Raw genomic sequence first — 25632 nt, 5'->3', positions numbered from 1 at the left:
GTGACTTTCATTTTGACCTGATATTATTGTCAGTGTGGTTTTCCCTAGCCCCACATGCCACTGGTTATGGGGATTGGTAGCATGATAATGTGATATTTTCATGTAACCCCCTAGTTGACACTGAGACTCATCCAGGACATGGGGTACAGAGCCAGGTCACAGAATGCAGTGAAGCTCTGAGGCCAGCACAGACCAGAGCCTCATGCACTACCCAGTTGAGCTAAGTGTCCAATGATTTCTTGGAATAAAACTCTTCAGGGATAGTAAAACTAGTCATGGAAATGTGTTAAGCATTGTTTTCCTCAGTACAAAAAATTGTACTGAGCACATGTTAACTACTCAATGAAAATTTCAAAAATGAATCAATAATCTAGATGTCTCAAAATAGTCTGTTGCTTAATATTATGTAGACAGCCTAAACCCAAGGACCATAAAGATGTGAGCTTGTGTGAAAAGTTTGAAACACGTACAAGTAACAGATTTGCTATTTGGGTTACAGTGTGGAAAAAATCTCTGGAAACAGATTTATGTATTAGTTTTTCATTTTGCCACCAGATGTCCTTCATGAGTAGGAAAATATGATGACTTGAATGATATTTTGAAGTGTGAGTGCCCAGCATTTTTGAATAGACAGTGAAAGCAGAGTGTGAGTGAATATAAATGTTACCACAGACTTTTGGATGAGACATGGTTTTTGAAGGCTGCCTTACAGGTGTAGCTTTCAGAAGCAATATTTATTTCACTCTCGAATTTTCTTTTCTCATACTCTGCAAACATTTTTTTAAACATATTTTCTTTTTGCTCAACTTTAAATCGATATTTTTAAAATTTGAGCAAATTATATTTTGAAATTAATATTAAGAAATACTCCAAACTTTATGCTAAGAGTAAAGATGAAAAGTTGGTATTTTGAGTTGAGCTTCCCAGGATTCAAGGAGGCCAGAGGTCAGTCTTTTAAACACAACAGCCACATAGTTTATAAGATTTTTATATTAAGTTAATTCTAATAGCAGCAACTTATATCTTCAGGGAAAGGCAGTTGAAAGGGGCCAATGTTTGATTTAATATAAAATCAAAGACTGAAGTTCCAGTTTATTGCTAATAATATAATTCACAGGAAAGTACAGAGTATAGAATGTTTATTTAATGTATCAAATTAATAAGCAGTATTTTTCAAAATAGAAATTATTTGGTCAAGTGGGTTATAAATGTATAACAGAAACCCTTATAATATGTAAGGGACAAGGAAAACTGGTTTAAAGAATTTGTCATGTGAATTACACTGTGCTTTAATAAACACTTGGGTACAGAATTCTCACCCTGTCCCTCATATCACTGAAGGCATGGGATAAACCTATGTTTTATGGTAAGGGTTCCTCATTTCTTCAGAAAGTGGGGCAGGGTTGGGATGGGCAGCCTATTTCCAGAAAACTGACGGCCATTTGCATGATATGTCAGCCAAGCAACCAGAAGTTTGATAAAGATCGCTCCCACGGCTGGCTTCTTGATCAAATCCTCCCTCTTTCCACCCAGATGTTTTAGAGACCTGCTCAGAGAACGTAATGAAGCTTGTTCCACGCACGCAGACGCAGGGGCGGTGATATCTTGGTGTCCTGCAGGGGGCGAAGTTACCTCTAATTTTCTCAAGTCGGTTCGTTCGTACGTTCCAGCAGCCTCCGAAGCCAGATCTGCTCCGTTCCCTTCAACCCCATCTCACCCCATGCCTGGTCCTCTTGAATCACATGTGGACTTTGTCTAGCTCCCTGTCCTGAGACTTCTGGAGGAGCTCATGGGGGAGGGGGAGATCAGAGAAGCGGGGAGTAGGTGAGGTGGTGCTTAGGGGTTCCCCGTCCATCTAGAGCTCTGATTGGCTTGAAGAACCTAATTTCGAGGTTACTAAAATCTTAGAACTGGACCTCTTTACCTGCCCCCTTTGCCCCAATGGATACAAGTGCTGGCCTGCGTGTTTCCAAGCAAAAAGACACCCACAGGTTGGGAACCGTGGGAACATAAGAAAGAGGAGCACATCCTCTTTTGTGGTCCTCAGTTGAATGTCACTGCCCTTATGATCACTATAATATCTCATTTCAGATCTTTTGAGGCTTCCCCTGGCTCCCAAGGGAGCTGTGTGCTCTCATGTTCATCATTTGGAAGCATCCTCAGCACGACCTTATTCTGGCACTTCTCAACAGGAACTGAGAGTCCATCCTGATGGGACTCCCGGTTCCTGAATCAGGCTTACTGCTCAGCTGTTTAACTGATCATGAATCGCTAAGTATCATTTTAAACTCATGTCACACCAGCCCATCTCCCCCTCACCCAGTGCCTAAAGAAAGGGGAGATGGCATGTGTGCGGATGTGTCCTCCACTGCATCCATCCCCATAGATGCATATACAGGTTCAGTATCCTTTATCCAAAATGCTTGAGACTAGAAGAGTTTAGGATTTTAGACTTTTTTTTGGATTTTGGAACATTTGCAGATACACAATGAGGCATCTTAGGGATGGGATATAAACCTAAACACAAATACATTTATGTTTCACATACACCTTATACACACAGCCTGGAGGTCATTTTATACACTATTGTTAATAATTTTGTGCATGAACAAAGTTTTGACTGCAGTTGGTGACCTATCACACAAGATTAGGTGTGGGATTTTCCATTTGTGGGCAATCAGAAATTTTTGGATTTTGGAGCATTTTGGATTTCAGAGTTTTGATTAGGGATGCTCAACCTGCATGATGTGGGGAGGGTTTTAAATGGCATAGCTCTACCAACGTGTCCTCGTCTACATTGAAGTTTTTCTGTTTCCCAGTGCCTTCCCCACTGCTCTCAGAGGTGGGAACTTTTGTTACTCTGCTGTGTCTCACCGGAAGTCTTATGAAGAAGAAGGTGTGACCAGGTTTGAAAAGGGAGGAGGCCCTTGGCAGGAAGCCTGCATATGCATGCTGGGATTTCAGATCTGAGCAGAGCAATGCAATGAGTCCATGTTTATAACATGTTCTAGACAGAAAAAAGAAGTGATGAGGCTCTTGAATTCTAAGGATCCTGGCATCCTAGACCAAGTTATTATTATTATTAGATGAAAAGAATCCTTGTAGATGGTTAAAAACTGGCTTTCAGTGTTGCTAAAATTGCATGCACTGAAATTAATGGCTATTGGACATTTGTAGAAATAAATACTGTCCTAAATGACCACTGTGCTTGGGCCAAGACAGAACTAGAAAGAAGGATCCAGTAAGTGCTTGGAGGTAAAGACTCTTACTCATGCAAAACAAATTCTTTGAAATAAGATAGAAATGCTTATAAGACTTGGACAAGCAAGAAGCCTAAGCTATCTTAAGTTTATGAATCCCACAGTCTATATCTCTTTGGTTTCCCTCCCATATGCCTTGGACCATGTGAACTAAGGCTACCAACTCAGCAAATTATAGTTTTTATTTTCTAATCCACACACTTTTCACCAGGTGGAAGAACCTAATGTTTTAAGTGAATTTGCTTCTAGGATCCATACGTGGCTAGGCATTCTTGGGCAGCGCGCCGGCAAATGAATTTGCACCCTTGGTGGTGGTGGTGATGGTATCTTGTCTCAAGTTCACAGCAACCTGTGTTTCAGGGCCTTGTCTATCATCTGAACCGTTCAGGATGCTCGCCAAGCCCCTGCCCTTACTGGTTGTATCTTTACCAGCTCTCTGCAAATTTTATCTTGCACCATGTAAACTACATTGTATTCCAATACATTAAAATGTGCCGTTAACAGACAAACTGGAGAAGCAGTGAGACATTTCCCAGAAGGTAGGGGTGGCTTTTCTATTCCATTATCTGATTGTACTCTCTTTTGGGTGCTAGCTTAAGAAGCCAAACCAAAGCCCCAATCAAGTCAAAATATTCGACCCTAATCCCTCGCGACGCTGGTCTGGCTACATTTGGCCCTCTCTGTGGCCAGTGTGTGAACAGCTCCCTCAGAGGGTTTGTCCCAACTTCCGGCAGCTGCCGTTGAAAGCCACTTGTCCGCTAAATGCCTCCGTCACATCAGTAACAGAAACTAAGGAAGCAATGAGGAAACCATCATTTATCTTTTCTCCCTCAATTAATTCTGGCAGTATTCATTTAGTAGCTGTGTTGACTTGCATTTAGTTAAAACATCAACTTAGGCCCATTTTGGGGTACTGATCACTTCGTTCTTCCTAGCTGGGACCTCTCTCTGCCTCTGGTGCCTCGCGCTCCGCGGGCGCCCCGGGACGCCTCTGAGCTTGGAACCGACGCGCCGCGGGCCCCGCCCCTCGGGAGGGAGGGTGAAAGAAGGGGGCGGGTCCATTTAAATAGCCCGCGAGCCTCGTCTCCCGATTGGCTGCCAGCCTGTCGGTTACCCGCGGGGCGGGAGGCCCGGGGCTGGAGTGCGGTACCTGAGCGCGCCGCGCCGCAGAAAGCCCACGTTGGCCGCTGCCGCGCGCAGCGCCGAGAGGCGGGAGACTGTGAATTCCGGCGCCGACGCCGCGGCCCCTGCTCGGCGCACCGGTCCCCTTCCCCGCCATCCCCTCTGCGAGTGGGTTTGCTGGGCACCGGCCGAGCTCTGACCGGGAAGCGGGATCCCCGCCGCCTCCTTCCGAGGAGGCGCACCGCGCGGAGGTTCCGAGGGGCGGCGGCGGCGCCCGAGGGCGGAGGGGCGCGGAGCTTGTCAGAGAGGAGGAAGCTAAGCCTCGCGGAGAAGACTGGCACTTCGGACGCCTTGTCGCCACAGCCTGGGCCCTACGACGGGGTAAACTCCACAGTGGCCCTGCGAGCGGGGAGGGCGTGCGCTGCGATGGTGCTCGGCGTCCCCCCCAGCTCGTGAGCGGCCCGCGCCCCGCGCCCCGCGCCCCGGCCCCACGCGGCGGCCCGGAGAGCGAGGGGCAGCGCACGTGGCCGCGGCGAGGCCTGGGAGTGACCGCGCCGTGACCCGCCCCAGGGCGAGGGCGCGGGCGGCAGCGCAGCCCTGACTCGGACGCACCTGGCCCGGGCCGCGCGCCTCTAGAGACCTGCGCGAGACTGTGGGCTCCCCGTCCTCCCCGCCGAGTGACTCTCCCGGCGGTCGCCCCCTCGCCGCCCCTCCAGCCTGGGCAACTGGGGGCCCCAGACGACCATGAGAGATAAGGACTGAGGGCCAGGCAGGGGAAGCGAGCCCGCTGAGAGGTGGCGGGGGCTGCTCACGCCAAGGGCCACAGCGGCCGCACTCCGGCCTCGCTCCGCCGCTCCACGCCTCGCGGGGCCCGCGGGGACAGCCCGGCCCGGCGGGGATGCCGGGGCTGGGGCGGAGGGCGCAGTGGCTGTGCTGGTGGTGGGGGCTGCTGTGCAGCTGCTGCGGGCCCCCGCCGCTGTGGCCGCCCCTGGCCGCCGCCGGGGCCGCCGCCGCCGGGGGGCAGCTGCTGGGGGACCGCGGGAGCCCAGGCCACGCGGGGCCGCCGCCGCCGCCGCAGTCCTCCTCGGGCTTCCTCTACCGGCGCCTCAAGACGCACGAGAAGCGGGAGATGCAGAAGGAGATCCTGTCGGTGCTGGGGCTCCCGCACCGGCCCCGGCCGCTGCACGGCCTCCAGCAGCCGCAGCCCCCGGCGCTCCCGCAGCAGCCGCTGCCTCGCGGGGAGCCCCCTCCGGGGCGGCTGAAGTCCGCGCCGCTGTTCATGCTGGACCTGTACAACGCCCTGTCCGCCGACGACGACGAGGAGGGGGCATCGGAGGGCGAGAGGCGGCAGCCCTGGCCCCACGGAGGGGCCAGCACGTCCCAGCCCCGGCAGCCGCCCCCCGGCGCCGCGCACCCCCTCAGCAGCAGGAGTCTCCTGGCCTCCGGACCCGGTGGCGGCGGCGCGTCCCCACTGACCAGCGCACAGGACAGCGCCTTCCTCAACGACGCGGACATGGTCATGAGCTTTGTGAACCTGGGTAAGGATCTGGGGTAACGTAGCAACGAGAACATCCCCTATTTTCCAGTTTCCTGGGCCCGCGGGGTAGTGTGAGGGCGCCGAGCAGCCCCGGCGCGCAGGTCCGGCGGGCGCTGTGGGGACGCGGGGACAGGCAGACCGCGCGCCAGCCACCTGCGCGGCGGTGGGCGGCACGTGCGCTCCCCCGCGCCGCGGGCCGGCGGGGGCGCTCGGCCCCGGGGGTGCAGCCACCGCGGGCCTGCCTTCGCGGACGGCCGGGCACGTCCCGCGCTTTCTCACTCCCGCCCGCTCGGCCACGTTAGCTCCACCGCGGCCGAAAGTCCGTCCGGAGTGCAGCTATCCTGGGAAGGAGACGCTTCAACGCTCTTTCCCCTCTGAACTGCCTTGTTTTGTTCCCTAACTCGGAGTGCCAGGTTTCCCACCGCAACTTTTAGGGGATCTGACAACAGCTTTGGAAACTTGACAGGAGTGTGCTAAGAGGTATCCATGGCTCTGGGGGAGGAGGGCCCTGGTTGCGGGGGAAGGTCCCGAAAGCGCCGCGGAAGGCGCGCCAGTCCGGGCTAGGCGGGGCTCACTCCTGTTTGGGGCCGGAGCCCAGCCCAACTGGGTAATCCATCCAGTGTCCTCGCTCACATGCCCTTGGCCACTGTCCCAAAAAGCTGAACCTTTGATCACCGCGGCCCGAGCTGCACGGGCGGAGAAAGGGTGCGGGGTAGGGGCCGGGGTTGGGCGCTGAGTTGGTCTGAACCGGTTGCCAGGCAACAGAATGGAAATTCAAGGGCGGCTAAATCGGGCTCCGCCACAAAAGTTCTGTGGCAAACCCCTGACGGAGTCACATCGCCTTTTCCCCCCTTAAGTTTTCTCATCTGTAAAGAAGAAGGGTGCAAAGAAGGCTCTTCCGAGTCAGTGCTTCTAATTGGTGCGGCTCAGTTCACAAGCTGACTCAGTTCGGGGTAGACAGGGGGATGCAGGGGACGCGTCGTCTGCAGACAGACCTGGGGGTGCAGTAGCCACGCCCGGAGTGGGTGCAGCCGCGGTGAGGGTGCGTCTCCGCGGGCTTCCTTTCCCGTGCGAGACGCGTGGCTGTGCCCACGTCCCAGAGTGGGTTATCAGGGGCGCTTGCCAAAGTGGCACACAGGTCTCCTGGCCACGTCAAAAACGCCCGTCATTTAAGGGCATTATTTACTGGAATGATTCCCGAGTAAAAATATCTGGGTCATTTCTTTACAAGTATATCTATGATTCTCAACTCTGCTGAGCTTTGGGGAGAGAGAGTGGGGGTGGGGCTAAGGGCCAAGGGGGAGGGGAGGGTGTGGGGCAGGACGATTGGCATCCAAGTGGTGCAGAAATCCTCCTGGGAAATTCATGAAACAGAATCTCACAGGGAGTAGAGGCTCAGGGCCTGCCAATCTGGCTACTTGCACTGCCAGGGGTTCTGATTGGACAAGAATCTTCACAACTTATTGGAACCAAATCCAAAATTGAGCCACTTCCAGGAAGCATTCTAAGGAAATTCTCATGCCAGTCAATAAAATTTAGTAATGGGGGAGGGGTGGCAGAGGACCAATGCTATTCCTTATTCTAACTTTTCTGCTTCTTCTGACTTAATAAATTCCACCTCTTGCTCTCTCTCTCCCTCCCCACCTGCCCCGAGTTTGCTAACAGCTTTGGAGAAATGTTTTATTGCCTGCTGGCGGTAGTCCTCACCTGGACAAAAGGGAGGAAGACTGGCACTCCTGGCTTCTCCCAAAACAATTCCAGGAGCATCACCTGGGGCATTTGAAAAACTAGGGGTGCTAGGGCTGCTGCCCAGACCCAGAGCAATTACATCAGAATCTTTGAGGGTGGGGCTCAGGCACTTTTTTTTTTAAGTGTCTTAGGTTTTTCTAATGACCATAGTCATGAACCACTGACACAGGAGACCCTCATGTGTGAAGGAAATCAATGCGTTGTCCCAGTAAAAGATTAAGGGCAAAGCTTCCAAACACTGCTGCACAATAGAGTCACCCTAGACCTTTAAAAATCCAGATGATCAGGTGGCACTCTATATCAGTTAAATCAGAATGTGTGGGGGTAGAAGCTAGGTATCAGTATTTTCTAAAGATCCCCAGGTGGTTCCACTGTTTGGGAACCACTGCCTTAGACCAGTGGTGCCCAACTATTTTGGCACCAGGGATGGGTTTCATGGAAGAAAATTTTTCTCCATGGACAAGGGGGTGGTTTTGGGATGACTCAAGTGCATTACATTTATTGTGCAAAGTTCTTTGCTAGTGATAATCGGTATTTGCAGCCACTCCCCAGTGCCTAGCTCCTCCTCGGATCGTCAGGCATTAGATTCTCATGAGGAACACGCAACCTACATCCCTCAGATGTGCAGTTTACAGTAAGGTTCCTGCTCCTATGAGAATCTAATGCCAGGGCTGACCTGACAGGAGATGGAGCTCAGGCGGTGATGTGAGTGATGGGGAGCGGCTCTACATACAGAGGAAGCTTCGCTGGCCTGCCCACCAGCCACTCACCTCCTGTTAGGCTCTTGGTTCCTAACAGGCCTCAACCTGGACCCGTACTAGTCCATGGCCAGGGGGTTGGGGACTGCAGCCCTTAGGTGGTATTTGGAAATTTTGAGAGCTGGCTTGAGGCAAGTTTGTAAAGTACAGTGACGTTTATTGTGTTTAGTGACCTCCAAATTCCCCTCCTTCCTTGCTTTTCTGACCTTTTGTGGTCTACGGGTACACATTGCTTCTGAGTCACACTGCTTGAAGTTGGTTGTCAACTAATCCTGCTAGGGTGATGATTTAATACAGCATCTCCCTAGGGATATTTTTATTTTCCATAAAGGACATTTAAAGATTAAAAAAACCTCCCAAAAAATTCCAAGAGAACTCACCCATAGTGCAATTCCAGGCCCCAGGACAAGCTGGCATGGCACTGAAAGAGCATTCCAGGTAGGGAACTGTATCCCAAGCCCCTCATATCCCACCAGTGGGCTCTCTGACTACAAGTTATAGCTATTATAGGTGCAGTTCTGAACTCCATATGGGTGGTTAGAGGAGAAAACCTTTCCCAGGTAAGTAGAATCCAAGCTGCAAGCCATGCCACCTTCCAGTCAAGCAATTCTATTTCATCTTAATCCATTTAGCAGTAGGAAAGGGGGATTTCAGAATGAGAGACTAGAATGTGGTAGAATTTGATTACAGTGGCTCTGAACATAGGAAGGACAGTTCATTTGAAGAAAGTAACTGTGTAGCAATGTGGAGTCTCTAAAACAAAGGATGTTGTGAGAATTCCACAGACTTCCTAACTTGTGTCAATGTCATGTTAACTGCTGCATTACCTGACTCAGCTATTACAGAACCTACAGGAAAATAAATGTTTCAGCATTTATGTGTTTTAAAGGGCTTTTATACCTACTGAGTTAAGTAAATTATAAACTGGAAGTATAAGGGAAAGTGTTACATAGTTGTAAACATCTGTCTTCCCCTGGACTGGAGGAATAATTTACTCATGAAATATTTCAAACACCCCGAGCTTTGTCAGCCAGTGGGACTATCAGGAAGTATGAATCAACAGGATAAATTTCTCTCTCATAGCCCAAATGCTGGTCATCCGACCAGCTCATTGTTGTTTACGTTGACTGTTCTAAACTCTCCCTGGGTGAATAGGCTGGGATGTGTCACCTCCCAAGTACTAGCCCTCAGCTGCCACCCCGGCTGGTGTGCAGAGTGCCCGGGTGAGCTCGTGAACTTGCATTCAATCAGGGTCATAGATGCCATTTTCTCTTTGTTTTCTAATGCTAAAAATGTCTTGGCAGCCTAATCAGCAAGCCTGCCAATTTGGTGACCTTGGAGAGGTATCCTAAAATATCCTTCAGGTCATGGCTTAAACTTCACTTTCTCGGAGAAACCTTCTCTGCTAGCCTATGTAAGTCAATACTGCCCCCCACCGTACCCACTTCTTCACCATCACAGCGCCCTGTTGATTTCCTTCCTTGTGCCTATCACAAGTTTTCCTTTTAAAATTTGCTTACTCATTTGTTTGTGTCCCCTCCTAGGATGTCAGCCTCCAAAGGCGGAAACCACACTAGTCCACTGCCGTAGCCTAAGTGCCTGACATAACGCGGAGTGCAGGGAAGGTGCTCCACAAAGATTGAATTAAGGAAAATATAGACACAGCCCACATTTCACATTCATATTTCAGTAATCTGGAAGATCTCATTTTTTAGAAATGGTATACCTGATTTTTATTAAAGTGAAGATATTTAGGACACTGAGGTTCATGGTATTTGACGTATGTCATTAGTGCTTTAATATTATAACTCTTTTATTAGTCACCCGTATGTATATTAATTTATAATATGCATTATATCTGAGAGTAGTAAAAACGTTTCTCTAAATCTCTGCATTTCAGATTTCACTTATTTATTTTGAATTAGTGAGGTATTGATATCCAGATGCTAGGATTAAATGAAATAAAAAATTCAAATTATGCTCAGAAAAGGGAATCAGTATATTTTAGTACAAGTAATAAGAAAATTATTGTACTAAAAATACTGGCAATCTTCTGAACAAAATTATTCTTGGGAAACATAAATTAGAAGAAGAATGGAATACTCCCTACTTGTCTTTGTAACCAGATACACTGTACTGTCTTTTTCTCATAAACATAGGATCAGTAGTACTATTTTTCATTTAAGCTGCCTGTACTTACAAAGATTTTTGTTAGCAGAAAATAAATCCATGTCTGCAAGCTACTCACAGCAAAAGTAGTTTGGAGAATTTGGTTGCAAGAGTGTGATTCAAAGAAGTGGTAGATGTTCTAAAGAGATAACAATAAATGTGAAATTCAGTGTTATTTCAACAAAAAAATTGTACAAAGTGTTCTTAAACTTAAGATCAAAGGGCAAGCAGATACCATTGTTTAGACCTCAGATGGTGTTTCCTCTGGTTGTCCTTCTAAGAATGGGTATAAATCCTTTTTAAATGTGCTGAATCATGGTTAGTTCCTCTGCTTAAGAGCTTACCTCTGATCAGCTTGGAGGAGGGCTCCCCAGGGATAGAAGACGCCCTGTTAGGTGAAAAAAGCAGTGCTCAGCACTTTATTCAGCATGTAACAATTATGTTGCATCACTGTGTCTTCAGAGTTTAGCTACTTTATATGTTGGATTTCAAATTAATATTTTACTTGACTATGAGAGGTGGCAGTGAATACTGGCTATCAAAGGTGGTATAGTCTAGCAAACTCTAAATGATTATCAGCTCTGTCGTCTTTACCTCACCCATGTCTGTTTATGAAGCTGAGATAGAAAAGGAAAATGAAGAGGGTACAGTATCTTGGATAATTAACCTGTTTTCTGATTAATTATCAGAATAATTAATAATTAATCAGATTTCCACAAATCAATCCCCGATTCTCTGATTCCTATCTATCTCAAAAATAAATTATTCTAGGGAATGATTATTTTTAACTTAGTATAAAGTCATTATAGTTTTAATCCTTCCACTTTGAACTTTATTCTCTTTTCCCTCCTCCTCATTTCTGAATTTTAGTTATTTTGCCATCTTTGGCACTTTCAGCAGTGGGAAGAAAAGTAGGCAATATCTGAATCAGATACTTGTGTTTTTGACTACAAGCTTCCATAAGTTTCTGAGTAAAAGGAGTAGAAATCAATACAGAATCTCCCTAAGATATAAGCACACAATTTACCAAGTCCCTGTGCAGGCTTGCCCAGGGGCTGGGGGGTGTCTGGCATCTTCTCTTTGTGTTCCCCACAAAGAACTAGGGCATATCTGTTGTACTTTTTTCTCTGTTTTCATCATGACAGCCGAGTTAATTTTATCTAAACACATTTTCTCTTCTGACCATACCCTTTACCTGCTCTTCAACATACTTGCTCCCATCTCTGTTCCAACTCTTGCTGCCTGGAAACTTGTGAGCCGGAAAACAGCCCCGGTCTCACCTGGAATATATGAAAGCAGTGACAATTGAATTAAAGAGAAGGAAAGCCATCACCACTTTAGTGAAAATTAGAGTCACTAAAGAACCAGTGCCATCAACCAAGTTCCGAGAATGCCAGAAATTCTCAGAACCTGTGTTCCATCTGCTCACCTTCCACTATAAGCATCGGAAATCAGTGACACATTGTCAGTCACTGAAATTTGTTGGATTTTTTTGTTCAGTTACAGTGTTCTGAAGATATTGTTCTCTACAATTTTTTTCAATGTATAGTATAATATTTCAGCACCCTATGGATTAAGTTAGAGGCTGGAGTCTGACTAAGAACACAGTGTCCATCCAAAGCATGGCTTTTCTGGGGAAATGCATGCCCAGCAACAGTAAACCCATTTTGAGTTTATTGGTTAACCCAATTTGGGATTATTGGTGAATTTATGTTATCCATAGATCTTAGAATTTGAAAATTATCTTGCATATCATCTAGTCTCCTATGCTTGCAGTTGAATTTGTTAGATTTATTCACCACCATTTTTCTTCACTGCTGTTACCTTTTAAGGCTGAGGGGCCATTCCTAGAACTACAAGGAGATCCTAATGCATCAAAACAAAAGGGCCTTGGGCCAGGCCTAGTGGATAATTAAGGAGAAATTACAAAAGCGTGCAAGAGAGCACAGCCTGGGGCGAGAGAGGCAAGGGAGACCAAATCTGGAACTTTGTGGGTTTTCTCTTGGTCAATACCATTTTCTCCTACGACTCTGCTTTCAGAAAAGAAAATGCTGTGCATGTCTATAAATAGCCTCTTGTTTGGTATGCCAAAGGACTGTTGACCCCAAGGAATTGTTTTTTGCTCAACTGAGTTGAAAACCACATCGCTCTGAGCGGGCATTGTTCGCCGATATCCACTGATTCTCTTCCTGCCCTTCCCATCTCCATTATTAAAGAGATTGGGTCCATAATAGAGATGATATCTAAATTACATCACGTCGTTCCTTGATGGGTCCCCACGGTCTCATTATCTCAAACACAGCCCCAGATGACTGTGGGGAAGAATCTCCTTAAAACGTTTTTGCAGAAGGAGGTTCTAGTTCCAAGTGGGAGAGCCTTCCTGACTTTCAGGTTCATGGGCACACGCCCTTGATTACTGATCCTACTAGAAAGGCTGGGAGTGTCTTAGGCCTGAAACGTCCTTGCTCTACAGTGCCAACTTTACGTTCAGATTGTTTTCTCATCACCAGAGAGCTCCGTGGGGTCCGGGAGGAGTGGACCGGCGTGGACGCAGAGCAGGCAGAAAGCAGGGCCCCTCCGAGGCTGCCCGGGAGCCTGCTCCTCGCTGACCTCGGATATCCGTCCCCGTCCTTACTATCACTCTCCTGCCACTTGCCCTTTCACCTCTTCCAGAACATCTGCCTTTGTTGATTATTGTTCCTGTGTTTACAGTCTTGTTGGTTTCCTGTACATGAACACGGGCTGGAAAAAAAAATTCTGATTTGTGTCTCCACAGAGCGTGAACTAACCATATCGTTTGGTGGGAGCTGTTTTATGTACTGATAGGGCCAGGAGATTTTTTTTTTTATACTTGGACTTACTTATTCCCTGAGACCAGTTATTTTCCCTCCTTCCTTTTAAATCTATGAGTTATATTTAAATAGTCCAACGACTGAGTTTTGTAAGCTACAAAATTAAGGACTAAAAGTTTTTTTACTTGTTTTTTCCAGATTTTATTTGCATGCTCCCATATCAGAATAATAGAGAAGCTGTACATTAAAAAAAAAAAAGAGTTAATTTTTTTAGAGCAGTTTTAGATTCACAGCCAAATTGAGTGTAATTTTTCAGAGCTTTCCCGTATACCTTCCCCGATAAATGCGTGGGCTCTACCACCATCAACGTCCCCCACCAGGGTGGAGCATTTGTTACAATTGACGCTCCTACACTGACATGCTATTGTCACCCAGAGTCCACAGTTTACATTAGGGTTCACTTTTGGTGATGGACATCCTATGAGGTTGGGCAATGTGTAATGACATGCAGTGCAATATGGAATAGTCTCACTGCCCTAAAATCCTCTGTGGAGAAGCTGTGTATCTAATGAGGAAAAACAAATCAATGAAAATGTAAAAATTGAAGATATGCAGAGTTAGGGGAAAGAGTAATGAAATACCTTTTTTGTTTCTGGGGTTTTACCGCAGTGGTGTATAAAAGAAGTCATTTTGTTTATCTGTGACTCTGTGGGCCTTATTTTATAGTGCTTCTAAGTGTGGACAACAAATCTAAATCCATCAGAAATCTTTTTCTTTTTTTTTTTTTTAAGTCTAGGAGTTTAAAAATCTTTTTTTCTCCACATACTTTCACTGAGGTATCTGTCACCATAGTACCTAGACAATCCCTCAGGCAGAGATATGAGTGATTAAATATCTCCCTGGCTTGTGCCCTGTTTGATCCATGCCTGGCAGGATTTGGGGGAGTAAAATAAAGAAGTCTGAAGAATGAACAAGAATTATAGGAATTTTGTGTTTGTAGATTATTGAAATTTGGGGGGTTGTTAGGGGAGGAGTTAAATATTTTTTCTTCCTTTCTGAAAACTTGTATTAAAACTTAGTGTGACTTTAGGATTGAGAAACTCACAAAAATATCCTGCACTAGAGGCAGGATCAGGGGACTTTAAAAGGCTTCCTCAGGAGAGACTATTTAGATCAGACCAAAACTAAATTAACAGAGACTCCATAAATCCAGAGGTCTTTGTAAGTGAAATATAGAATAGGCTTATCTGCCTTTGAGCTGTTTTCTATGAAAGAGTACTGCACAGTGTTTAATGGAGAAAAAAATAAGAAAACACCATAACAGAAACAAGAAACATGGTAACTATAAAGAATACTGTTGATCCAAACGCTAGCAGTTCATTTGAAATGTGTTGGGAGTTTGTGAGCATTCCCTTACAAATATGTAAATTCCTGAAATCTCATCTTTTCTCTTCATGTCAATTACCCATTGTAATAGGGTATTTTCTTACTGATTCCTAGCTAAATTGTCCATGCCTTATCTCCCATCCCTCCCCCAACCAGAGGAAACCTCTTAAAAGTAGGGAAGAGCTTGGGGTCATGGCAGCGTCAGTGGGCTTGAGAAATTCAGCTTTGTTCCATAGCATCTGGCTGGGATGTGCTATGGTTTACTACTTCTCTGTGTAGTAGGATAGAAGTTTAATTGAGGGGCAGGGCTAAGGCTTAGGGGGAATAGTGAGAAGGTCATAGCTGGGGATATCTGGAGAGTAGATTTCTCTCCAAAGGCTGTGGAGCAGGCCTTTGCATTGCTATGGGGTCTATTTAGGGCACAGCCCTCTAATACCAGTTTTGGGAATTCCTCCCACAAATCTGGCACCTTGGTTATTTCATCTGATTGACTGGGTTGTTTGGTCCTATTGTTATACACACATTTATGTGTCATCATTGTCAGATGTGGAATCCAATGTGGCTGTAAGGATGAAGGTGGTACGTAGTGCATATTCGTTTCTCTCTCTCTCACCTTCTTTTCCTCTTTCTCTTCTTTTCCTCCCATTTATAAATTTGGCAACCCCATTGCAATATGTATGTTCCTATGTTCTTTCCCATAGTTTTGGAGCATTTGCCATTGATCCAGTAGAGCAGATTACACATTTCCGTGGAGTCTGGTAGTTTTCTACCACGAAAGTGATTCATTGTCTACTATAATGGTTAAATAGCTATAATGGTTAAATAGTTAAAGAACTAAATGGTTCTTGATGGTGCTAGAAAGTGCTTATGGCTGATTTATTGTAGAGAACACTCAATTAAGATTCAGGTGGCTTGAATTTAGCTGCTAGTCTTAGTATTTTCCTTTTAAAATAATATCTTGCTCAAGTCTCTTAACCAAGTTTTGAGGTCTTTTTCCTCCTCTGTAAGCTCTGAGATTGGGGCTAGATCAGCATTTTCCAAAAAGTGTTTCATGGAACACTACTTTTCCAAAATGTTCTGCAAGAAGAGGTCATGGAAGTGCTTTATCTTCTATTCCTCTCTTTGAGTGTATGAGCGTATTAACGCTCTGACAAGGCCAGCAGTAAAGACCCCTGCTAACTTGGTTTGGTAGAGTTTTGTTTTCAGCTTACTTTTGCTCTGTAACCCCTTTTTGCAGAGGCCCCTTGTATCAGGCCTGGGTCCTCTGCCCCGTGTCCCCTCCTTACCCTGCTGTCCTCACAGAGCAGGGGAGGGACACCAGGAGGCTGCATTTCCAGCTGCTGCCGCCCTTCTGTGGTTCCAGCTCTCTCTGGATGGGATGGGCCACCACCTCATGCCATCTTCGGCTGGAGACCCCTGGCTCTCTGCCTCCCCAGGGGGGACATGGCTCCCCATGGATTGCCTCACCAGGTCCTGCTTAGCTTGCTTACTTCTGTGTCCCCAGTTCCCTGCATTGAATCTCCTCCATTGTAAACACTTGTAGGGGGTTCTCTTTCCTTGGTTGGACCCTGATTGCTGCGGCTTCTTAATTCCCTGCAACACAGTTGAGAAAGCCCAGACTAGATCATGCTCAGGACTCAATTCTTGGAGTGTCCCTTTTTGTGTTTCTCTGAGTGATTCTTCAAAAAAAAAAATTTTTTTTTTTTGTAAAACAGCTTAATTGAGGTATAATTGACATACAATGAATTGCTTATTTAAAGTGTACAATTTGGTAAACTTTAACACAGGTAGGCCCCGCTAAAACTGTCACCTTAATCAAGATAGTGAATGTATCCTGAGCTACACTTTTAAACAGTCGCCTGTGCTAGGGACTGAAATAATCAATCCTAGCACACAGGAAGTGCCATGAGAAGTCCCATCTCTCATCTCTGCTGTGGCTCTTGGTGCTTTTATCTCACGGGCTTTGAACATCCTTAAGAATGGAATTTGCTGAAGATGTTTGTGAATGGTTTTCTTGGATGGGAGAACCATGGGGTCAAGTCTTCACAGGGTCAAGCTTGGTCTTGGTAATCGTGATTTATTTTTGCCCTATATCTCCCTTTCTACATTTATTTTTGGGAATAATAATAAAAATAGGCAGATCTGTATTCTGATTTTGAAAGCAAGGACTGGGGTCGTTATGGGTTGTCGGTGACCCTGTCGACATCTTGTTTCTGAAGACTCACATTTAAAAGATTTGATCCTGCTGGGAAACTGCGGAAAGATGCTTCTCTGTGTCTCTGTTTCAAATTCAGGCAATTTAGGTCGGGCACAAGTCCAAGAACTTTAAGAAAGTAGGCTCCAATTTACTCCCAACTTTTCCCTGTGCTCATCCTTCTCCACATGTTCTGTAAGCTCAAATAGAAATCGCATCTTTTCCTGCATGAAAACATAAGTATTGTATTTCTTTATGGCCTTTTGCCTTAAAGAATGGCTGATGTCACTTATTATCCTATTATCTCAGCAAGGCAAACATTTAGACTCACAGCGGCCAATATATGGTAAGCTCTAGTCAATAGTAAGATAGGGGAGAATTTGGAGAACATTAATATTTAGAGTAGTGTTAACAGAATGTTCCAAATAGCACCCAGTCACGTAATAGGACAATTTTGTGAAATTACTTAACCTCCCCCACCTGCGCCCATTCAGGGAGCCTGCTCTTTCCTTCCCTCTGTGTCCTTCATCTGCCCTTGGAGGACTGACTTCCTTCCCCGTCCCTCCGCTGGGATGGTGTCATTGAAGGCAGCTAAGGACTCGGTCCTGAGTCTTTGTCCTCCTCCCTGGAAGTGTGTGTAATTCTTTTTTCCCTATTGTACAGCCTTTTGAAAAAGTTCTCTTCTTTATTTCTGTGATACTGCCAGCACACCCTTGGGTCCTGTTCTGTCTCCATGCCTGCTGCTGCATTTTAGAGCATTTTCTGAAATACGGTAACAGATTCAGAAGGGTTGGTCTATGGCATGCGACCTACACCCTGGGCTGAGATAGCACTCGGGCTAGGGGGCTGGGGCAGAAAGGAGGCGACACCCAGTTGCAGGAGTGAGGAGATAGCATGTGGCCATAGGACAGGATGAAGGACAGGCACCAGGCTCTCAGGTGACCACAGAGGCTCGGTGGCCTGGTGGGAGCCGCTGTACTCGGAAAGCTGGATGCAGCTGCAGGGAGTTCTCTCAGAACTAAGCACCTCCCCAGGGAACTGTGTCCCTTCTCTTTCACTGACCTGTCTGTTCAGAGCACAGTCCAAGTACGGTCCTGTACCAGAATCCCACAGTGCAGTGCTTCTCAAACTGTGCAAGAACCTCTTTTTAAAAAATGTTTTAATGTCTATGGACCCATGCTTTTGTAAATTTCATTAAAAATGAATTGCCAGAGAAGTGACATTAAAAAGAACTCCAAATGCATACAAAATCAAGCCTCAACTTTCAATTATTAGATTCCATTAATATAAAAATATCAGTCAACTTGCTGCCAAACCGTCTAAATACTGTCCATTTCTGTACGTCTCTCACTGCAAGCCAGTGACAAACAGCTTGTGGATCAGCTTAGATCTATTAGCAAGCAGCTTCTCGGGCCCCACCCTGACTCACTGAGGGGATTTGGGTAAGGGGACTTGCATTTTGACAAGCTCACTTGGTGACTAGAGCAGTGACTGAGGTTTGGGATGCACGGTGCCAGCTACTCAGGTGGAACTTCAGTCTCTGCCCTCACTCCCACATCCAATTGCTGGGTGTTCCTGTCTCTCCCCAAGGTCCCTAGATGTGGTTTTATGATTGTTGGCCCTGACTTTTGTGCTGGTTTCCCTACTGTGAACCCTTCGCTGTATCCCTGCTGGCTTAGTCTTTCTGTAGCATTTCTGTAGCTCAGATGTGATCTGTTGTTCTTCCTCCAGCACCTTCACTGGCTCCTTATGGCCCACTGCATGAAGCCAAATGCCCCTGACTTCCGCCCCTGTCTGCTTTGCTCTTCTCCACTCATCTTTGCAGGCACTGTTCTCCCGTCAGCAGACTCTGCTCCACGATGTCACCCGTTTCCGCATTCTCAGTTCTATCTATTCTGTAAACCTCCGCTCAAATGCCACCTCATCAAGGAAGCCTTTCTGAAGTTTGCTAACCCATATCCATGACTCTTGGGAAGAACATGTGGGGCCAAATGACAAGAGAGTTTTGCTAGCACAGAGCACCACAGAGCTGCGTTCTGATTGCTGATGCCTGTTGGCAGGGGAGCTCCATGTGGCTTAGGGGAAGGAGCTGGGAGACTTCAGTCCAGTGTTGGCTCTGCCACCCCCAACCTCTGTGACTTTGGTCAAATCACCTTCAACACTGACTTCTCTGATCCCTGTCTTATGATAATGTTTTATTGTTTGATGTGCCCCCCCTCCCGCAAGTACCTCGCACGGTGCCTTTCCTTAGCTGATAACTCGATAATAAATGCATATTGGATGAAAGCAGGTCAATTACTCTAAAATAAAATTGTTGTATGCCATCTTCTTCTTTTCTGTCATCACTAATAACATCAGACATTTGAATGAGAGAATTGTAAACTGTGAAGCCCTGGGCGCAGGTATGAGAAATGCTTATTAAGTTATATACACAGCAGTGGTTATAAAAAGAGAAGTTGCCTTCTCCTTGCAGGGTTTATGTCCTGTGACTTTCTAGATGGTTTGAAAAAAAAAAAAAAAAAAAAACCTCAGGAAGAAGAAATATTACTTTCCTTCTATCTGATGTCATGACTGTAATAATTATGAATAAGAGTCAGAAAGACGTGCTGCCGAGTCTAAATTTAAATTTCCTGGTCGTGCCAGGCAGAAGGCTTGTGAGCAGGCACGACTCCTTCTGCAGGTGCTGATGCAGAATACTTATCTTGTCAGCTTCCACTTCAGGCTCGCAAGCTTGGCGCACATTGTGAAGGTGTTAGACATTCTGTTTATGTAAGGGCTGAGGGGTGACATAATGTCTATTGAAGCAAAGTCACTTAGCTCCCCACTAGGCAACAGGGAGCATTTAAAAACTGAAAACAGATCAAAGCCACGGGCAGGGTTGAGATACCTTTACCCAGGGGGCGGGTGGTCTCTTGGTTAGTTGCCCAAAACAGATGTGCATTATTGCCTCACTGTATTTCCAGACCATTGGCGAAATGAATCAGGCAGAATTAAACTCTGAACAGCCAATCCAGAGAGCCTGCTTAAGTGAGCACAAGTGCGTCCAAATAGGTTGGAAAAAATGTCAAATGAGAGTAAGCACATACAAGATGTGATGTTTCTCTTTTTATAGACTGTTATAAAAGTTGTTTAAAATTAAACAACTCTTTAGTACTTAAATTATGTGTAATGAGACAGGTAGGTCCTGAAACAGAGGCCTTTTTTCTTCTTCTTATTCTACTTAAATTTTGCTCTCCCTACCAGAATATATAGGACATAAGCACTTTCATTTCCAGGATATATATTAGCTGTAGGATGGAGAAAAGGGAGAGAGACAGATGGAGTTAACACAGGCCACAGAATAGCAAATCCAGATGTCTTTCACATTTTGTTTGATCCACTTCAAGGATGTAGCCAAAGGAAATATAAACATACTTTCGTATTTCAGTATTTGTAAGTCCTAGCAAGTGATAATCTTGTGTAGCTTATACTTCTAAAATCTATGTAGATATAGAGGAAAGTATATTATATGGCATATATTCCTTTTATCCCCTGGCCCAAATAAGTAGTTTATTGTTGTTTTGGGAGGGTGTATTTATTTAGGAATAAATAATAGTGTGTAATGTTGCATTATTCAGGATTTACAAGGTTAATGAGTCTTGGCTATTGAAATATCTGTGCCCTCTTTTTCCATTCAGCTGGCTCTTGTTAGAATCATTTATCTGCGGGGTGCAATCTAACTAGGGCACTTCTATTCCCCTCTCAGTGTTTGGATGGCAAAAGATGCTCTTTTCTGAAGCACATGGACTGGCCATTCTTTTGACTTCTTGTTGACCTAGAGGACTTTGTTTTCAGGCCAGTATAAAGGCCTGCTCATTCTCATGCACGCACGCTCTGTCTCTGTCATTGAGCTTCATGTTTTTTCAGCTCTCCTGGTGCTTGAAGCCTGGCTCACAGGAAGCTGAACTCAGAATCGAAGCTTCTCCTGAGCTACCACCTAGCATCCCTAACCACAGAGGCTACCGGGATAGCCCTGTTAACACTACACAAATAAAATATGTCACCAGAATTTCACTAAGATGAGGAATTTATTTCCATGATTCTCTGAGGTCAACTATAGTACATGCTTTTTCCTACTGGGCAGCAAACATGTGTTACCAAACTCTTACCTAAGTGCTTTTTGTTTACAATTCCACAGTGAATTCCTGGCTTCCTTCTTGTTGATTCCTGCAAATATTGTGATTTACTTCCACACCTTTTAGAGAAAGCAAATTCCAAGTTATGATGCATCTTTTTAACTTTTTCCAATATTTTATTGTGAAATTTTCAAGGGTACAGAAAAATGGAAAGATTTTACAGCAAATATCTGTATGCCCTACACTTAGATCCTACGATGAGCAGTTTACTATACCTGCATTAGCATATATCTGTTCTATTTACCCATCCCCTTCATCCATTCATTAATCCATCTTTTCATAAAACATGCATTGCAAAGTAAAGTGGCAGACATCAGTACACTACCTTCTAAATAATTCTGCCTGCATGTCATTAAAGTTCAATGTTTACTGTTTTTTGAGGTAAAATTTCTACACAATGAAATGCACATGTCTTAAGCTGTACAATCTGATGAGTTTTGATGAATGCATACATCTGTGCAACCCAAACCCCTAGCAAGAGAGAACATTACTGGCACCCAGAAATTTCCTTGAGGCTGCTTTTTGTCTGACCTGGGTGTGAGTAATTCAGGGGAGATTGAGAATTTAGGACTACCCCTCTCTGCATCTCTCCTTTCTGAGGTCCCCCTCCTTTCTGGGATGTCCTAAATCTGTCCTCTGGTTCTCCCAAGCAGAAAGACTGTGGGTTTCCTGTTGGTGTCCCTGCTGGGCTGCATGGCTGGGCCCTGCCTTTAAGCTACAAGTCACGAAATTGCGGATGCATCCCATGCTCTTTCCTACTTCCTAGTGTCGATACCCAGAATATGCCTGCGTTTGGTCAATCTATAGAGCCTTTGGGTAGCTGGGTGGGGTTTTTCTTTTTTTTTTAAATCAGAGTTCATGTTTTTAATCTGTGAAAGAATCAGTCCAATAAGATCTTACTGACCATTACCAGAAATGGAACCTTGTTAATTGTTTCGACAGTTTTTGTGTGTGGAATGCAGAAAAGATCTATCTGTAAAAGGATTTCAAATAGCCTATGAAGAAAAAAGTATACAGGTCCTATTGCCACATTGTGTCACATTCTGGAAGATATGGTGACAGTGTGTCTCTAACCAAATGGCATCTGAGGACTAGTTAATACATCATGAAAAAAGGGTTTCTTAAACTCAGGGAGTGTCTTCAGTATCAGATGTGACTAATTTAATTAGGTTGTCCATTGTTTCCTGAGCCCTTTCACGGCACCAAGGTAAGCACTGGCTGGAGTAGGGAGGGGTAAGGTGAGGATGCAGAAGGCAGGGAGATGTAGTTGCTGGCTTGAGAGGGAGGAGGCAGACACACGGACAGCTGTCCTTGATCCCAAACAGTATGATGGTGTCTCTGATAGAGGTAAAACCAGAGTATTATGGGAGCACCGAGGAAGACGTGATTAACTTATGGGGGCACATGACATTCAGGCTGAGTGTGGAAAGAAGAGTTGGATTTCCACTAGTAGATATGGAAGGCAAAGGTTTCATGCCTGAGGAACACCTCAGGGATCAGTGGTGCTGCGGGAATGGCAGGAAGTCTGAGGTGCCTGGTTGTGGCACTTGACTCAGTGGGGAAGAGGTTGGAAAGGTAGGCGGAGACCAGATGGTGAGGGATATTGAAGCCAGCCTAAGGAGTCTGGACTTTATTTTGTAGGCAGGAAGGCACTATTGATGCCTTTTAGTACGGCTGTGAAATGACCCATGTGTGCTTTGGGGAGATATTTCTGGTAGCAGTGTGGAAGACGCTGGGCATGGGGAGACCAACTAGGACATTTTTGCAATTGTCTAGGTAAAACCTCCATTTAATCTATATTTGCAGCATTTGAAGGTGTTTCTGAAATTTTAAAATAGTTTGCATTTTTCTTTTCCTGCAATTAAATTTAGAATGTTTAATCTAGAGAGGAAATTAGGTGACAAATTCGTGAATAGCACCCAAGAGATTATAACTTGTGGAAAAAGTACCAGTTCCAGTAACTAAAATCTTAAAGGTTGTGATTTAAATAGATATTTAAATAGAGTTAACCTGGTCCTCCGGAAACTCTTTCCCTCATTTTTCCTTAGAATTAAAAACACCCATTTGTGAGCTGGTTGCTTAGAATTAGGAGTGTCATCTGCACTCAAGGTGCAGAGAATATTCCCATCTTTGAAGCTAATTGGCCCACAGGGAGACTTCATCAGTGACCTAGGCCATGTTCCCAGGCTGCTTAGCCAAATGAAATGACTAGATGGAAATTCAACTTCATTATTTTTACCTGGATTTTTTTCTCTGCTCTTTTGGCCAACCTACACCTGTTCCAGGTAGCATGAAAGGTAGGTGTCATCTACTGGACTGGGAAGTAGCCAGTGCCAATTTAAACAGGTAGCACAATCTTCTCCTTTCTACCTCCTGAATGAATCACAGAAGGACTTACTCCTAAGTAAGTTTTATTTAAAGAGTATGATTCATAAAACTTCATCATCTGGATACCCCAAAACAAGGACAGCCATGTGCATGAGAGATGGTTTAGAGATGTTTAGACATTCCATGTTGGTATTTTCGGTAGGCTAGATTCCTGCCACATGGTCTTTGCCGCCATTTGTTATGTCTGTTAATGTGTTACCTTATATAGCAAAGGGAATTACGGTTGTTAAGCAGCTGACCTTAAAATAGGGAGATTATTCTGGATTATTAATCACGTTGAGTTCTTAAAGTCAGAAGAGGAAGGCAGAAGAGTCAGATTTGATGAAAGAGAAGGTGAGGGGAACTCAGAGCATGAGTCTTTGAAGATGGAGGAAGGGGGGTCCTCGGGCCAAGGAATGCAGTGGCCTTCAGAAGCTGGCATGGTCCTGAGCTGACAGTTGGCAAAGAAACAGGGAACACAGTTCTGCAACCATAAGGAACTGAATTCTGCTAACAAGTTAAATGAACAATGAGGAAACAAATCTTCCCCTGTAGCCTCCAGAAAGAAATGTAGTCCTGCTGGCACCATTATGTCCACCCATTGAGACCCCTTTCAGACTTCTGACCTACAGGATTGTGAGAGAATACATTTGTGTTGTTTTAAGCTGCTAAGTTTGTGAAAGCAGCAATAAGAAATGAATAGAGCAGGGGTGGGGAATCTTTTCATGTTGGAAGGCCGTATTAATTTAGTTGTAATCAAATAAAGCTGCATTCAAGAAACTTCAATTAGATATACTTAAAAATTTACATTATTTTGTAAAAATCTATCTACTGTGTAACTTAATAACTTCAAAAAGTGAAAACTATTTGTTAAAGTTAACTAACCTTTTAATGACTTTGTTGTGTCTGCTCTTTGTTGGAAAGCATTTGGTTGCAGCATGGAGGTCTGCAGTTTCAGTTGATCCTCTAGATGAGTATCAGTCATTTGTGACCTTAAGGATGTCTTGATTTGGGTTAGGTTGGAGAATGTAGATTTGCAGCAATAAGTCGTTGAAAAGCAAGAAAGCATTTTTCGGACATGTTGCTGAAGGCGTAGGTATTCTACTACATTTTTCCATATATCAGTTGGATCTTTCTTAGCATCAAACAATGACTTTAAAATGTCATCTACTGAGAGCTCAATCAATTCCATCTGTAGTTCTTTAGGTTCCTTGGTGATATCAACTAGGTGAGGCTGAAATGCTAATTTGAGTGTGATGTCATGATTCTTAAATTTAGTGAATCTCTCATTGTATTCTCCAATTAATAGATTTATAACAGTTGCATATTCTTCAAGTGATTCGTATATATCATCCTGCTCATCAATGACCTTGATGAGCTAACTGGGGAAAATGTTGAGCCAAAATTTCCTTTTGAAGAAGAAACATTTTGAAAAAAGATAACTTTTATGAAAATGCTTGGATTTTTTGGCCACATATCATATATGGACTTAGTTTTACCTTGCAAAGAAATATTCAAGTAGTTTTGATTTGACGTGATATTACATAGAAATGCTGCATTCCTATAGAATCTTGTTTTAATAATTCACATTGCTGATTCTGCTCTTCATAAAATTTATTAATAACTATCTTTTATCTTAGAGATAAAATTTTGGCTAACTCCTGTCCCTTTGATAGCCAATGCACTTCAGAATGATTGATTTGGCAAATCCACACTGAATATCTCATAGTTCAACTTTAGCATGTTATGAAACTTATGCTGCCATGGTAGGTTTGTAGGAATATAGTTAACAATACTTATAACTTGTTACAAAGTGTCACTTAAAATAGTAGCTTTAGCACAGAGATTTTGCTGATGCAAGATACAATGAAAAGAAATGAGAGCATCTGGATTTGTTAATCCTTTTCTTTAAATCTATGCAATAAACCCTTCATGATTTCCTGTCATGGAAGGTACAACTGTCTGTACATACAGTCACTAAATTTACCAAATTCAGTCCAACTTCATGACATGGATCTTAAAAGTTGTTGAAGATATCTATTCCCCATGTTCTGTTTGCAAGAATGCCCAAAGTGAGCAACTCTTTGTAGCAAAGAAAATCTTCTGTTATGACAGGAATGAAG

The 25632-nt window shown here is 44.8% G+C and overlaps 1 protein-coding gene across 1 annotated transcript in view; it reads left to right on the top strand.

The window, feature by feature from the left end:
• Window positions 1–5256: 5256 nt before the first annotated feature.
• BMP6 (bone morphogenetic protein 6) overlaps window positions 5257–25632 on the top strand; it is a 141930-nt gene continuing 121554 nt past the window's right edge. The window contains exon 1 of the mRNA XM_012753571.3: window positions 5257–5920. Coding sequence (XP_012609025.1) covers window positions 5281–5920 — 640 coding nt within the window. The 5' untranslated portion in view covers window positions 5257–5280. The remainder of the gene's footprint in view (window positions 5921–25632) is intronic.

The sequence above is a fragment of the Microcebus murinus genome, chromosome 15, assembly GCF_040939455.1.
Source record: "Microcebus murinus isolate Inina chromosome 15, M.murinus_Inina_mat1.0, whole genome shotgun sequence".
Lineage (NCBI taxonomy): Eukaryota > Metazoa > Chordata > Mammalia > Primates > Cheirogaleidae > Microcebus > Microcebus murinus.
Note: the sequence above shows the minus strand (reverse complement) of the source record. Positions and strands in the feature narration are given on the sequence as shown.